Raw genomic sequence first — 17,438 nt, 5'->3', positions numbered from 1 at the left:
TCCTCCCCCATCTTATTTTTACTTATTTATTTGATTAACAACTCCCAACAGTCCAAACACAGAACGTTAGAAATAGAGTCCTCTTTACAGCCCTATCTCTCTCTTTTCTCTCTCTTTTTTTAAACACAGGCTGCAGCTAACAGTCCATGTGAACTCACAGATTTATTTTTTCTGGGAGGCCATATCTGGTGACCATATCGAGAGAGAGAGGGAGAGAGAGAGAGAGAGAGAGAGAGAGAGAGAGAGAGAGAGAGAGAGAGAGAGGAAATAGGGTGAAGATGGGACGGCAGATGTGACTTTACATGGTGGGACACAAGTCAGGCAACTAATGGTGATCTCATGTGAAGTAATGACTAAATAAATAATGAGAAACATTTCATGTGTCTTTTACACTCAGTTGACAGTGCATCTATAGCACTTCAGTTGAGCTTAAACATGCCTGATCATTCTCTAAATTGTAAATTGGTACATGTTTTCGGTTGTGGTGCATCTTTCTTTATCCTCTACACTGCACTACCTCCTACAACAAGACAAATACAACAAAAAAAAACAAAAAAAAAAATTATTTTCCACCCACTATGTTGAAAAAGTGTCAAAAATGCCACTGGGTATATTCTCAAAGAGGCTAAGCAAATGCACAGTCCTAAAATAAACTTTTATGTAAGCTGAATCCAGCTGTTTTAGTTGCATATCAATTAATGCATGAAGTAACCGTGAATTAATCTTCTTTAACTTATGATCTATTGAGTGTGGACCAAATTACATAAAGTTATAGTGACTTGGTCTTTTGTTAATGGTGAGCAACAGAAATTCATGATACACTTTGCATTAAGCCGTTCATTAAAACATCATGAGTCATGCATGTTATGTCTGGCCTTATTTTAAAATGTTACTGGCATTGTAAAGTGGGCCAAATGAGGATTCAGTGCCCTTTGCACAAATAATGCAGACTCAGCTACCGATCAAAAGACTGACTTATTCGGGAAAAACTACAGTTACACAATCATTCCCATCGTTTTCACATGCCCCAAGGCTGTCGTGACAAAAAGCAGCAGGATTTCATCATGACTCACAGGCCTGCATGACGCAGTGAAAACAGGGGTATCAAGGTTTTAGTGGTAAATAAGCTCACACTATTGTTGGACATAAACTGGCACAGACTATTAAAAGCCACACAAAGTCACTGGGTTTGGATTGAAGCTGAGCAAGAGTGTGTAAGATCTCTGTTCGTGACTTGTCATGCAGAGGAAGGCAGTACACTGGCCTTTGTTTTCAGGCTCGGAGGGATGGAACAGAGAGTTTCTTTGGTTGGGAAATTCCTAACCTTGGGGTGCAGTTGAGCAACGTCCCCCTGCTGGTTAAATGTCCCTGAGTTTTGCAGCGTTTCACCAGAGGAGAGGGCCCAACACTGAGGTGCACATAATGAAGGTAAATCACTCTAAATACTCTGATTCTGTAAGGGCCATCGGCATTAATCACACTTGCAGTTTAGAATTGGTTAAAACGTGTTAAAATTTCGACTAGTTGTTTTCTGTTTTGGTGCCGTCTGTGTTGTTTCTCAGAGAAACAAAGCTGTCTCAGTCATAAAAGATTTCCATATGCAAATTTCATGCTCATACAGACAAATTCATGTTAGAAAAATAACTGGGTTAAGTTGATCTCCAGTAAATTACCTAAGTCTGTTATCATTTCCAACATTATCCAAGGACCAAACAATAGTTATAATATCCTGTTCTTTTACATGGTTGTATGTTTGAATTTAGGTTAAATTATAAAATTGATGTCTTGCCACAGGTGGATTTGTCATCTTTGGCTCTGCTGCTCCTTTTCCTCCCTGCAATTTGGTAGGAACACTTTATATATGTTTTGTGGTATAATCTATATTTATCCCGTGTATACAGAATCTATTAAGTCTGTTTCTGTCTTATTCTTGGGATATAACAACATTTTTTTGAGTCTATGTCCAGAGACTTTGGCTTTGATCCTTACAGCCCTTAATATTGGCTGCTTGCACTCACTGTATGTTCTGGAAAGTGAGTGTCAGTAAATGCTCAATGTGGCAATGCAATGCTTTTTTTTATGTATTGATTTATTTGAATCTCTGTGTCTATCCTGGGCAGTTGTCAACAGCCTGTGAACTGCAGATGGGGGCCGTATGGAGAGTGGTCCGAGTGTGACGGCTGCCTCAAAGCAAAGGTAGGAGGATCATCATTCTATTCAGTTTTGTTAAATATTGTGTTTATTTTTCTATAGATATACATTTCTCTCTTCTAGTGTTGGCACAGTACTTTTATTGCTTGTTGTGCAATGCCTGGAAAATGTGCTGCTGTAAAACCAGAATTTCCCAATTTGTCATCAATAAAGAATGTCTATCTATCTATCTATCTATCTATCTATCTGATTATCTATCTACGTAACTGCATGGTGCATATAATGCATTTCAGTTATATGTATAGCCTAATATCTACTGTATCTCTTGCATTTCCCTTTGAGATTTGACATGCAGCGTAATTCTGTGTGTGTGTGTATGTGTGTGTGTGTGTGTGTGTGTGTGTGTTGGGCGGGTCTGGCTGTAAAGCATATCAGTATATCAGTAGCAGTAGGAAGACCTTTTAAACCGCCTGACAAAGCAGAGTGTGTGTGTGTGTGTGTGTGTGTGAGAGAGAGAGATGCCTGGAGTGCCAGCTATCAGCTGACACCGTGCAACATGACTTAAAGAGTGTTATGCTACCTAGAGTAGGCTAACCCATGCCTGTTTGTTGTGCTTGGTGAAGAGAATATGATTTAACATGGGTGATTATGATCATATTGATATTTAACAATATTGATGAATATGATTTGAATTGATTACTTTGACTTTGACTTGTTTTGTGAGTCCTCTTGTTGCGTCATGTCTCCTTTGATTCAGTCAGTTTTATGAACTTTGTCCCTCTGCAGCTTTTATATGCAGTTTTATGTATTTAGCTTTTCTATTGTTTATTTTTGACGTTCTAACGCCACCAGCAGGCCCAGCAGGGCACCTGCAGCCAAAATAATGATGCATCATTGTCTGTAAGGTGACCTTGAGTGTTTAGAAAGGCGCCGATAAATAAAATCTATTAATTGTTTCATTGCGCACAAGCTGTGAATGAGTTCATTGTGCATTATACACGAGTACAAATAAAGTTTCAAATTAAGTTGTTTTTTTTATTATTATTATTATTATTATTATAAGGACACTCAGATCACACTTGTCATCTTATTTTGTTCACTTTCTTTCAATCACATCATATTTTTTCTGTTCAGGTCCGCACGCGCCATGTGGAGGTTTATGCTCAATACAGGGGTGCGCCCTGCTCAGGAGAAGCTGCTCAGACGCAGACGTGTGTCCCACAGAAAAGTTGTCCTCTGGAAACCGAGTGTGGAGAAAGGTTCCGCTGCACCTCCGGTAGGCGACACTGAAACATCTCACACCTGTTTGAGTTCTGTCATGGCCTGGGAAAATATTTGATCCTCAATAGCTGTAGGTTTATTAAAAAAAGGACACTGACTGATGTCAAAATAAAATATTAAAATACTGAATAACATTATAAATAAGAGTATTAAATGGAAATCAGTGGACTGCATTATAAAAAAAAAACACAGCAACTTCATGGAGCAATCATATGTTCTTCACAAACTAGTAATGGGAAAGTTCATTAAAACAATATATCTCCTATAAATTGTAAATACAGAGGGTCCAGTCATTTCTCTTTGTGAAGAAATGACTTGACTCGTCCTCAGTCCTTTAAAGCACAACATTTTTTTTTTCAACCTCAAACTGCTGCAGGCCAGTGCATCAGCCGGTCCCTGGTGTGTAACGGAGACCAGGACTGCGAGGACGGCCTCGACGAGAGAGGCTGTGACTTGGACAGCAGCCACTACTCATGTGACATGGACAAAACGCCCCCCAACTCCGACTTCACAGGCCGGGGGTAAGTCTCAGATCCCCCACTGGGCTCCAGCTGCTGGGTTTAAAACCAGTGAACAATCCCATTAGTCTATTGCTTTTGAGACTGATAATCAGCTTTGGTGCACATTAGGCGTCAGGCTTGGCTACGTGTGAGCCTAAACACTGGTGCAGTACACATGTGTGGTGTTTTGAATAGATTTACTTCATCAAATATACAAACCAGTACATTTGTCACATATGCTGTCTGTGAATTGCTCTGAAATCACTATTGGCTTATTTTTTTGTAAATCAGAATCAGAGGATGATGCTGTCATGTTTTTTTTTGTTTTGTTTTGTTTTTTTGGTTTTTTTTTTCTTATCAATGATAGTTATTCTTGGTAGTTCAGTGGATAAAACATAACCCTTAACACACTGTTAAGGGCTATGCTATGATTTTGCCCATACAGCTCTGAAAGCGTGCGAGTGCAAACCAGCTTCTTTTAATTGGATTAAACTGGATTACTTGTTTCCTGACTAAATGAATTATCCAGTGTCTGATGTTAACGAGGAGCCCACAAGAACAATAATTCAGTAGAGAAGAAACTATAAAGTAAAGTTACTGATTGTACTCAAATATGCTGTTTTTTACAGGTACGACGTGCTGACAGGAAAACTGAGAGGTGGTGTCATTAACACCGTGAGCTTTGGAGGCCAGTGCAGGAAGGTGTTCAGTGGAGACCATAAGGTTTATTACAGGCTGCCCCAGAGCATCCTCAGGTACAACTTTGAGGTGAGAAAGACCTGAAATCTCTGTAGGAAAAAAAAAAAAAAAAAAAAAACATTACTGCACCACCATTTCCATCTTGAAGCAATCCATTTTCCTTTTGTACTGTACTATCTTGTCCATGCCAAATGCAAAATCAGCATTGCTTTCTTTCTAACTTTACTATAGATCATGACCTTATCTATTTAAAAAGTGACTTAAACACGGTAAATTATCTGCAGTTAATTATTCATATTTTCGTAGTCATCAATTATAAAATGAATGGTGATTTTCTGGTAAATGAATTGAACCTGCAGGGCGAACAGTCACTTTTCATAGAAACTTTTTTCCTCTCAAATAACAAACAAAGGCGAAATAACACATGAGACTGACTCAGATATTCCAACTGATCTGAGTGAACTTTATTGTTTACAGTCTTCATTTTGTGCCGCAGGTGACAGTCAACAACGAGGAGGCGGACGAGTCCTACGAGAGCTCCTGGTCGTACATGCAGCACATCACCTCCAACGCCTTGTTCGGACACGACCGCCGCACCTTTCACAAAGAGCTCACTGACAATAAGGTAACCCAGCAGCTCTGCAACATGATTTCCTCTCCTTTTAACTTTTACCAGTTCAGGGAAAATTTTTAGTCTTTAAAGCACAATTTGATACCCAAATCAATCAGATTGTGGAACCAGTAAAACCCTTGTGTTCAAATGTTAACACCTGATAAATTTTCACATTTTTCATTAGATTTGCTATGTACTGCAATTTTAAAGTATTGTGATTCTACAAGTATTGCAACTGGATATTGTGATTTATTGTGGTTTTTATGTTAAAGGTCACAATAGGTAATTTTATACAGTGATGTCAAGTTTTAAAGAATGCTCTGACTCCAGTGAAATGGCTGCTATGGGGGCGAACATCATCATACATGAATCAAATGTGGCTCATTGAATCCACAAGAGTCTCAGCTTGCCAGTCAAAGCCAACTGATGCAGCTCCAAGACTGTTTAGGCCCCAGTCTGCACAAACACACCATTTTACAACAGGCCACAAGAACACATGTAGACTGCAGGGTTTGTGGCCCAAACTGCATGGGATTAGCAGAAGGTGGGCGTGTCTGCAAAGGGGAGAACCGTGGCTGCCCAGAGAACCCATTTTCATTCAGAGATCTGGAGGTCAGAGGTCAAGGGATCACGATGAAAATGGCCATGCCAGATTTTCCCTCACCACAATTTAGCCTAACTATGGAGTGATATTTTTGCCTCCTTGATGACAATTTAGCCAGGTCATCAAGGTCATGTAGTACAAAACTGTAAACTAAATAAATAGAATTGCATTAGGTGATTATTTTTTATTTTCCCATTCCTACTTTACATGCCTTGTCAACTAGTTTGGGGAATCTAACCAGCATCCTCTCACTCAGTAAACTCAGTAAACTCCCCTCCTGTAATCTCTAAAATATTTCCCCCTGTTACACAACCTGTGTGTGTTTATATGTTCATGCATGTGTGGCCCACTGGCACATTCACAGTGTACATATGCAGTGGTGAGATCTGCACCAGATTTTTATGATGAGCTCAATTATGAATTATTGTTGTTTTGAATGTGTTCATTGCTGGTGTCATTACACTTTAAATTCATTCTAAAACAATGCCTTTGTAGACTTTTTGTAGTAAAGCTCACCCTGTTTTCAATTCCACCAAAGAAAATCCATTTCCTGAATAAAATTACATCTGCTTAACTGAATCTCTCCCTGGCCTGGATGAACAGGACCCTAAACCAAAAAAAAAAAAAAAAAATACTCACCATCTTACAGGAAATCTCCTCCTAATCTGCTCCCATCCGTGCTCCAGGCTCACAGACTCCTGATCCTGAAGGATCATGTGGAGCTGGCCCAGTTCCAAAACTCGGCTCCCCAGTATGTGACTCTGGCTGAGGGCTTCTGGAGGGCCTTGGCCTCCCTGCCGCTCACCTACGACTACTCAGCCTATCGCCAGGTGCTGCAGATGTACGGGACGCACTACATGTCAGAGGGCTCCCTCGGGGGCCAGTACCAAGCCCTGCTGGAGTTTGACCGGCAGGCGCTCGAATCAACCAGTAAGTACTTTTAGAGGAACGTACAGTAGTCATGTTTCACATTAGTCTCCTTATATACCCCAAAATGTTGCTGTAAAATCAGTGTAGTATTGTGAAATCTGTGTTATACAAGGATAACTAAGGTACTGATATATTTAAACAATTTTATGAATTTGTGATATGAGTTGGTTAGAACGACATGGCTGGGTGATATGGATTAAATCAAATACTGAAAAGAAGGCCTATCACAATGTCTCTCACTGAATACCTCTGTTAATATTGTGATGACAGGGATGACTGCTTTCACAAGATAGCTATCTTATGCTGCGATTTCTTTTGAATTCATTTTAGGTGAAAGAGATTGTTAAATATTTGTGAACTGAAAACCAAACTGCTTGCCATTTGTGCTTGCCAAAGCTCAACAGATATTAGTTATAAACTATATTTTGCATATGGGTTTCAATATGTTTCATGAATAGAAGGTGAACATATTATGATGGAGACTTTTATACGAGTACAACCTGTAAAGTATCTCATGTTTCTTGTCTTATTCTCAATGTGCCAGTCACAACAACAGAATTTTAATAGGAGGACATACCTGAGCTGTTATCGATCTATGTGACAAATATGAAATTTATACATCGGGGGCAAAATTTACCCAAGTTTGGTGGCTGTCAGTTGTTGAGTTTGAGCTGTGCGGCTTCAAATCATGTCTGTCTCGTCTGTGTGAAGGTACAACAGACAGAGAATATCAAAGGTGCTGGAGGAAAGTGAAACGCCGCTGGTTCAGGAAGAAAGTCACAACCACGTGCGAAAAACTGACTCAGGCTTTGAAATCCAGTTATGGTGGGTGAATATATATATTTTTTTGAATGGTTAGTGGTAAAACACATATACTGTAATGGCTCAATGATGACAAAAAGTATTATCAATTGTGCAAAATAGAGTTTTGTCAAATAATCACTGACGGGGTCTGAACTAAAACAGTTGCTGCTCTCATGCGTCTGCAGGACACACCACAAACAAGATGCCCTTCAAGACCAGCGTCCTCGGCGGCGATCCAGCCTTTATAGCTGCCCTGAGTGTGATGGATGTGGAAAACCCAGAGGCTAACGGAGAGATCTATGACCGCTGGGCCTCGTCTGTCAAAGACTTCCCCGAAGTCATCAACCAGAAGGCAGGTCACACACCACAGAGGGTCCCCTCTACTTATCATCATGCATTTACATTGCTTTGGATTTGCTTTCTATCATACCATTTGGGATCCAGACAGGATGCTTTTTGTTTTCCTTCTTTTTTCTATATTTTATCATGTTATAAAATCAACTCTTATCTCGGTCACAGCTCCGTCCTCTGCATGAGTTGGTGAAGGAGGTTCAGTGTGCTGGCTTGAAGAAGCTCCATCTGAAAAGAGCCACAGAGGAGTACCTGGCAGAGGAGCACCCCTGTCACTGTCGCCCCTGCCAAAACAACGGCCAGCCGCTGCTGACGGGCACCGAGTGTCGATGTGTCTGCAAGCCCGGCACCTCAGGACAGGCGTGTGAGAAAGGTGCTGTCATTGGAGAGCAAGCAGGTGAGCAACTAGCAGAGCATGATGCTTGGGACTCTCTTGCTCTTCCATTGCTTCCATTTTAGGGGAAAAAAAGTGAAACAAAAACCAAAAAATAGTTGAAGTTCATTATTCACTGTCTGAAATCTCTATACTCTGTAATCAATAATGTTTGTAAATTGTCTACATATTATAATTTGGTTGGTTTCCTGGTGTCCTTTGCAAGATGTCAATATGTGTTTTGTAAAGTGTAGAGAAAAAGTGAGTGGTCGTGCTGATAGAGACTCTAAAATAACAAGAAAATTGTTTTTAAAACTAACAAGAAAGTACAGATACATGAAACCCCTCAGTGATGACAGTCCGTATCCTGGCTGGTTAAATCAACAACTTGTAATGTTAATATTACAGATTTTTGGCACATTGTACTTTCATAGCTGGCCTATTTAACTGTTTATGAATTCCAAGCTCCCCCAATTTACTGTATTATTTTTTTATTATTATTATTATTATTACGTCTCTTTGAGGCTTATTTTTAATATTGTCGTATTTGTACTCCATGTTGATTGTGCTGAAGCCAAAGACAATTTTCCACATCATGTACAATAAAGTTGTAACCTAGCCTGTCTCTCTCTCTCTTTTTTTTTTTCTTACAGGGGTGATTCATGGCAGTTGGAGCTGCTGGTCATCTTGGGGCTCTTGCTCTGGAGGTCAAAGGTCAAGGACCCGCAGCTGTAATAACCCTGCCCCCAGCAGAGGAGGCCGCCACTGTATCGGGCTGGGAGCGGAGCAGAAGCCATGCGAGGAGCCAGATATCCAGTACTTAAAGTATGCAAAAACCTAATTATACACACACACCGCTTCCTCCATGTGATGTAATTCTTAATACTGAATGTCACTGTATTTTAATTGTACTGAATTTGGCCTAACCTGTCTTATCTTCCTCACATCCTGAACACCTGACTTTACTGTGGCATCATTTTTCCATTGTATTTATATGTATTTGATTGTAGTGACATGTTTCACAAACTGTTAATCCAACACAGAAGTTTCCACCCAAACACAACATAATTTCAAGATGTTTGATAAGTATCAGTTCATATTTCATCCCTGTAAACTGACTGCAGGCTGTGTTTGTGTCCAGGACGATGGAGCCTCAGTGCTTCGGTCTCTCCGTCAGCCCACCCAAGACATGCGGCGCCCCTCCAAACCTCAGGAATGGATTCATTCTGGTGAGGATCGGTTTCATTAAGATAGACTGCTATTAATGGCAAAAGAGCAGGAGCAACAGTTTACAAAGTTCAAAGCAAACTTTCTCTTACACAATGTCAAAATGAATTTTTAAATGATTAGTGATACTTTATACAATACGTTGTTCCAGCCAACAATCTCAACAATCAGTCAAGTAGGCCTTTTAACCATACTTTGTCAACTGTTTTATTAAACTAACTACCATTACAGCAACATTTCTCGACTTGACTCCTGTATTTACTGTGATGTATGAGCATGAGCAATTTTTTAAAAGGTTAATACACTTTTATGTAGTCCTCTGGAGAATATTTTCTGTCATTATTGAAACTGAACTGTTGCTGAAGTTGTTCACTGTGTCATTGCTCCCTCTAAAGCCCAACATGTAGGGTGTTTTTATCATTTGTCAACTGTGATCAATAATGCCCGAGGAGTAATTAAGGGATTAATTTATCTGTTTCAGAATCCCAAAGATATTTACCTCGTAGGAAATACAATACAGTACTCCTGCATAGAGGGTCATTATCTCAGTGGAGGGGCCGTGGCTGAATGTACTGAAAGTCAGCAGTGGAAAACAGGACCAATGGACTGCAAAAGTAAGTCTTTCCTCAGTCCAGAAATAAAGTATCTGCTGTTAATGCTGTTTTGCTTTTGTGGACGTGTGTGTGTGTATACTCTTGTACTCAATCCAACTTGTTCCAAAACCCTCTTTTGATATTGCAGGCGCCACATGTTGGTATCCTTCACTCCACAGTGAGGTCACAGTCACCCCAACCAAAGACGCCTATGGGATTGGAGACAGCGTGTCCCTGTCCTGCCCCGAGGGGACGACGCTGGAGGGCGAGGTGACAGAGACCATGTGCAGTCCCAGCCTCCAGTGGTCTCCTTCTCCAGAGGGTGTGCGGTGTGTACAAGGTACGTTTAGGAATCAAACCTCACGGCTGAAACTTTTTTTTTTTTTTCATGACATCAGTGACACGCTGCTTTTAAGCATAGTGCATTTGTAGTAGTGCATCCACAGCTGTGTCTGATTTGCAATCTTCTTTTTTTATCTTGGTATCGAGTTAGGAATGATCCTTGCTGGGAGCTCATTTGGTCCAGATGGCTACATGAATATATTAAAACCAACAAGAAAGCATCACATGACACATTACTCTTGTCCTGGTTGAATTACACAGGCTCTCTATTTGTTATAGAATTCAATTTAAGATCCTTTTGAGCTCATAACGCCTTATTCTGCATCTAGAAACCCTTCAGATCAGAGAGTCAAATGGTGTTTAAAGGTCCACGGTTCAGAATTAAAACAAAAGAGGACGATTTTAGCTCCAATGTTTGCCTCGGTCTAAAAAGCTCTTAAAAACCCACCTGCACAGACTGGCAATTGAATAATAATATTTTATAGTGTACACCCAAATGATTTAATGCTGATCTTTTATCGATTTTATTTTTAATTATTTTATATTTTTGTATTTTTTTTTATTTTTTTAATCTATGTTTGACCGCTCATTGAAATATCTGTTTTTATTGCATGCTACAGGAAGGACCTTGTAACTCTCGATTTGAAAGGTGCTATGGAAAGGTCATCATAATCAAACCTCACATCATGTCACATTAGCCACCTTACAGCCAGCAAAGTGCGAAAGTAGTGAATGTAGTGCTAGTATCTGTCCAATCGGTAAAAGTAATTGCAGCATTTTTCCAGACAAAAATGAATTTAAACTTATGTTGGAGGAATTTTATTCTTCTGCTTCTTGGATTTTTTTTTTTTTTTTTTTTTTTTTTTTTTTATGTGATGAACCACTGTATGCTTCCTTCAAAACTGGCCAAAATACAGAAAGGGAAAAAGAGGTTGAAGGAAAGAAAGAAGAAAAAAAGAAGTTTTGTATGTGTCCAACCTGAATGAAACAAACCTACAACTTAAAAATACTTCTACATGATACCTCGAGATGCTACCTTAATGAAGACTTCGTTTGTGTTTTAGGCCAAGGCGACATGTTTACTCTTGATTATTGACTTTTCGATGTATAAACTGAATACAGTGAATATAAAATGACACTCCACTGCTCTCTGTTATCGGAGGGAGCGTTTCTCTTCGAATCTGTGTCCAACCCAAATGTAGCTTGTGTCGCTCTGGAGTAACACACCGACCCTGCTTTCTGTCTCTGTGACAGTGCCAACAGCTCCCTCCCCTCCATCTGGCCTGAAGTGTAAACCATGGGAGACTCCAGGAAAGACCCAGTGTGTGTGCAGGATGCCACACCAGTGCCAGTGAGTGTGATTTTCACCAGCAGCAACATCTATAGCGCACTAAAATGTTTTTTTTTTCTTTTTTTCTGCATGATAATCTGCAAAAAAATAATCATACATGTTCTATATGTGACTTTCCCAAAGGCCTTCATTACAGTTGTGTGCCAGACTTGGCTCAGGACAACCTCGCTTACTGGGCATGTGCCAGCTGGGGGCGCTGCAGTGCCTGGGGCGGAACTTCACTTTGGCCAGCGACGGGGACTGTGATTGGCCGGATGACACGTTCACTTCCTGTCAAAAGTGCAAACCAGGAGAAGTCTGTAATGGTTAGTCTGTTGTACATGTGTGTGTGTGTATGTGTGTGTGTGTGCGTGTGTGTGAGAGTCTCTCCATGCACACTCTGTAATCATCCATGTTTCATTTCAGAATCAGCTGCAAAATGTGAATGCCAAAACCCCACGGACTGTCCCAAAGACTCCGCCCACCTGTGCGTTACCGTGGGAGACGACAGCGCCGCCACGACGATGACAGAGTGTGAGGTTGGGGCCAGAAGGTGTGCAGGCGAGCAGGTCAAGGTGGTCGCTATCGAGGCGTGCTCCGAGTAGAGACGGCTGTTTTGTTTCACTAACCCATCTCACATCGCACATAAAATAGGATTTTTCTTTTTTAAATCTTTTATCTTTTAGTTTTATATCGTTGCTTGAAATGTATATAGAAAGAAATAATATTGTTTTCTAACAATTAAATGTTGTAAATATATTTCTGTGCTTCTTTTTAGTATTTCTAATGAAAAATGTGAAGACAGTAGCATCTTTAATATGGATTAAGTTTCTCTAGTCGTTTAGCTGATCTGCTACTGATGGCAAAATCAGTTCCTTTGATGAATATTGTTGTGTTTTTGTATGTTGATAACACAAATGTTAATAAAAGCAAACTTTTCAAAATGTTTCATAGGTGTACACATACTAAAATGAAACCAAATAACCTGCAAAATATCAAATATTTAAAAACAGATATCATAAACTAGGGACTCAAACGTTATTTTCAGTTTCTGTTTTAGTTGCAGACCAAACACATTTCATGCCAAACATTCACAATGTATGTCAACTTATACTGTGTACACATGATTAATTTTTATCCAACCTGATCTCACAGAAATCCGTGAAATGAGCACGACCTCTTAACAACGCATTGCGTGCTCCTGGCACATAACCTGTTATAATTACGTCTGGCCACCACAGAAACAGCGTCCACTGAAAGTCAATTAGGATCCGTGTCGTATGGCCACCACGCAAACGCTGTCCACTGAAAGTCAATTTCACGTGGGTGGTAGTTCATAGATCCCGGAAGTGCAAATTTAATCAAAATAAAATAATAAAATAAAAAATAAAAAATCGCCAGTTTTCTAGACTAGGCCTACCATATTGACCCGCATAAAAGACGACCCTGATTTTAAGATGACCCCTCTTTTTCAAGACCATTTTTTGGAAAATAGGCTACTTTTTATATGGACAAAATCTTGTTTGAATAAAAAAGCCACCGGCCTGCATCAGGCGGGTCTGTCGCGGCACCGGCTGGTACCGCGCCCACCCGGTCAGGTCTGCGGGATCTGACAGGTGAGCGGTCAGTGCCGCGGTCGGCCCGCCTGGTGCTATGGCCGGTAGGAGTAGTATCTAACATGGAAGGGCGCAAGCCAGTAATTTCGCCTAGGGCGGCACATAGGCAGAACCGCCACTGTATAGTTTATAATGTCATCATTTTCATATTTTTCTAGTCCACAAAAATCACATTTTAAGCCATTTTGAAATCAATGAACGAAATTTTATTTTAATCTGAAAAACACCGGCGTTACCAAGGCAACGCGCTTCATGCTACCTGGTGACTCCCGGTTTCTCGGCTTCAAAGACGTCACGCCGTGGGTGGTGGTTCATAGATCCCGGAAGTGCAAATTTAATCGGTATTCTGAAAAAAAGGTCTGATTATTAGCCATAACGTTGTAACCACCCAAGGCAGACTTACCACGAGCTATGAGGATGTGTAACGATGGCATGTGTCCACAAGTCCCGTATAATATCAACTTTATTTTAAGAAAACACGTTTTATTTGCGATATCATATCACGGAGAAGCACTACATTACCCATAATCCTAGTGTTTATCAGCGACGTGTCTGAATCGACAGCTTTCATCAATAAAGTCAATAAAATCTAATAAAGTGCATGAAAGTTGATAATGTGCTGATATGTTACGCCATTGAACACAACCCTTTCAGTCAGCGAAACAGAGCGGGTGGACAAACCGTCGGAACACGTCAAAAATAGCACTAAAGATTTATATAGCCTAGTCTATATATATATTTTTTTTTTCATAACACATCTTTACTCGTGGTATAAACATAGGCTACATGTTAAGGTTATGCTTTTGCTGTTGAAAAACTACCGTATGTATGGTTTTTAAACCTAAATTCACAATGTTTATCCTAACCCGGAAGAGGGGTACCAGAACTACAATTCGTGCAGAGTTGCAACACACAGAGCTGTCCTGCGCCATAGCTTTTGTAGTTCTAACATGTTATGTCTATTATATGAAGTGGTGATCACTAATTTTGCAATCTTAATCAAAGTTTTTGGGTGTGGGAAGAACGCCTGAATGGTCAGATTTTAATTTTTTTTTTCTTAAGATAGTGAAATCATGTTTTTTCCATGTTTTGACACTAGTCGGTGGCGCCCCCTATTGGTTTGCCATCGGACATGATAGTAGAGGTCAAGAGCTTTCCAAAAATGTTGACCCCATGTCTGTGCCATTTTTTGTTGCTGCACTGTAAGCCTTTAAAAGTGTCTCAGGTGGCCATATTAAGTTAATGGGAAAATCTGAAATATGAAACATTGAGTATTTTATGGGGAAAAAAAGCTTTGAAATGGTCCAAATTGAAAAGTATGACTGTGTATATGACTAACATCAATATTCTAAATAAATTTGGCCATTACATACCCCCTTAAAGAAGTTTGACTGATTTTATCAAGCTTGGCCCTAAAAGAGGTCTGCAGATGTACACCTGAGACAGCCTTGACTTGGAGCATGATGAAAATCAAACTTTGTCACAGAACAACAATGAAGACATCGTTTGAAAGGTCTTGACCTATGGAGTAACATATCTCAGTGTGAGACCAGTGGGCAGTTCCTGCTCCCCACAAGTGCCCTTAGAACCTTGCACCTGAGACACTTTTAAAGGCTTACAGTGCAGCAACAAAAAATGGCACAGACATGGGGTCAACATTTTTGGAAAGCTCTTGACCTCTACTATCATGTCCGATGGCAAACCAATAGGGGGCGCCACCGACTAGTGTCAAAACATGGAAAAAACATGATTTCACTATCTTAAGAAAAAAAAAATTAAAATCTGACCATTCAGGCGTTCTTCCCACACCCAAAAACTTTGATTAAGATTGCAAAATTAGTGATCACCACTTCATATAATAGACATAACATGTTAGAACTACAAAAGCTATGGCGCAGGACAGCTCTGTGTGTTGCAACTCTGCACGAATTGTAGTTCTGGTACCCCTCTTCCGGGTTAGGATAAACATTGTGAATTTAGGTTTAAAAACCATACATACGGTAGTTTTTCAACAGCAAAAGCATAACCTTAACATGTAGCCTATGTTTATACCACGAGTAAAGATGTGTTATGAAAAAAAAAATATATATATAGACTAGGCTATATAAATCTTTAGTGCTATTTTTGACGTGTTTCCACGGTTTGTCCACCCGCTCTGTTTCGCTGACTGAAAGGGTTGTGTTCAATGGCGTAACATATCAGCACATTATCAACTTTCATGCACTTTATTAGATTTTATTGACTTTATTGATGAAAGCTGTCGATTCAGACACGTCGCTGATAAACACTAGGATTATGGGTAATGTAGTGCTTCTCCGTGATATGATATCGCAAATAAAACGTGTTTTCTTAAAATAAAGTTGATATTATACGGGACTTGTGGACACATGCCATCGTTACACATCCTCATAGCTCGTGGTAAGTCTGCCTTGGGTGGTTACAACGTTATGGCTAATAATCAGACCTTTTTTTCAGAATACCGATTAAATTTGCACTTCCGGGATCTATGAACCACCACCCACGGCGTGACGTCTTTGAAGCCGAGAAACCGGGAGTCACCAGGTAGCATGAAGCGCGTTGCCTTGGTAACGCCGGTGTTTTTCAGATTAAAATAAAATTTCGTTCATTGATTTCAAAATGGCTTAAAATGTGATTTTTGTGGACTAGAAAAATATGAAAATGATGACATTATAAACTATACAGTGGCGGTTCTGCCTATGTGCCGCCCTAGGCGAAATTACTGGCTTGCGCCCTTCCATGTTAGATACTACTCCTACCGGCCATAGCACCAGGCGGGCCGACCGCGGCACTGACCGCTCACCTGTCAGATCCCGCAGACCTGACCGGGTGGGCGCGGTACCAGCCGGTGCCGCGACAGACCCGCCTGATGCAGGCCGGTGGCTTTTTTATTCAAACAAGATTTTGTCCATATAAAAAGTAGCCTATTTTCCAAAAAATGGTCTTGAAAAAGAGGGGTCATCTTAATATCAGGGTCGTCTTTTATGCGGGTCAATATGGTAGGTCTAGTCTAGAAAACTGGCGATTTTTTATTTTTTATTTTATTATTTTATTTTGATTAAATTTGCACTTCCGGGATCTATGAACTACCACCCACGTGAAATTGACTTTCAGTGGACAGCGTTTGCGTGGTGGCCATACGACACGGATCCTAATTGACTTTCAGTGGACGCTGTTTCTGTGGTGGCCAGACGTAATTATAACAGGTTATGTGCCAGGAGCACGCAATGCGTTGTTAAGAGGTCGTGCTCATTTCACGGATTTCTGTGAGATCAGGTTGTTTTTATCAGTTGTGCTCTGAATGTGCCATGATCCTAATTATCCTGATTTTTTTTTTTTTTTTTTTGTACAAATAGAACCGCACATTATTGACAACAATGTCATGTTTTTTGTCTTTGTCTTCTGAAATTTGTGAATAAACTGCTTTTTGTATTGACACCATTAAAGGTCACGGTTTCAAAATGTGTTTTAAAAAAATCTGGGTGTGATTGTAATGAGCACTGTAAACTCTAGGCCAATGACTATACACAGCAGAGGAATAATTTAGGAAATCACAACAACCATAAGAAACAGGCAACATCTCCAGTGTTATAATATTCTGTCATTTATTTATTGTGAAGCCTATTTGGCAAGTATATACATAGTCTGGATTAATGCTGATATTAATACTGACTATTCTCATCCACTCATAGTAGGAAAAAGGTTGCAAAAAGTACAATAAATGTCATGTAAAAGTCAGCCAGTTGTGGTCAAAAACATCTATCAGGTAAATTTTTGTCTGGAAAAGACGACATCACGTCCTGGTGGGAACGGGACTGAGAGGGCGCAAATAATAAGAAAGTTCTCCAACCAAATATTGCTCATTTTAACACACATGGTACCTAATATCCTTTTTTTAACAGTTAAACATTGTCTGATTTCTATTGATTTCACAATTTTCCAATTCCCAGCGAACACAAGAAAAACATTCCAGTGCACTTGGATGCATTTGAGTTGGAAGTGACTA

The 17,438-nt window shown here is 40.0% G+C and overlaps 1 protein-coding gene across 1 annotated transcript; it reads left to right on the top strand.

Annotated features, from left to right (window-relative positions):
- Nucleotides 1-1,229: 1,229 nt before the first annotated feature.
- On the top strand, nt 1,230-12,927 carry c7b (complement component 7b). The gene is made up of 18 exons (XM_030064928.1): nt 1,230-1,428; nt 1,795-1,844; nt 2,121-2,196; nt 3,286-3,427; nt 3,809-3,953; nt 4,562-4,700; nt 5,128-5,256; nt 6,535-6,778; nt 7,490-7,603; nt 7,768-7,934; nt 8,102-8,330; nt 8,960-9,131; nt 9,448-9,535; nt 10,015-10,147; nt 10,275-10,466; nt 11,723-11,819; nt 11,943-12,124; nt 12,225-12,927. The coding sequence occupies exons 1-18, from the start codon at nt 1,363-1,365 to the stop codon at nt 12,401-12,403; spliced, it is 2,544 nt and encodes an 847-aa protein (XP_029920788.1). The 5' UTR covers nt 1,230-1,362; the 3' UTR covers nt 12,404-12,927.
- Nucleotides 12,928-17,438: the final 4,511 nt, after the last annotated feature.

This window comes from Myripristis murdjan, chromosome 12, assembly GCF_902150065.1.
Source record: "Myripristis murdjan chromosome 12, fMyrMur1.1, whole genome shotgun sequence".
NCBI classification, from domain to species: Eukaryota; Metazoa; Chordata; class Actinopteri; order Holocentriformes; family Holocentridae; genus Myripristis; species Myripristis murdjan.
The sequence above is the reverse complement of the archived record's forward strand: the minus strand, read 5'-3'. Positions and strand labels throughout refer to the sequence as shown.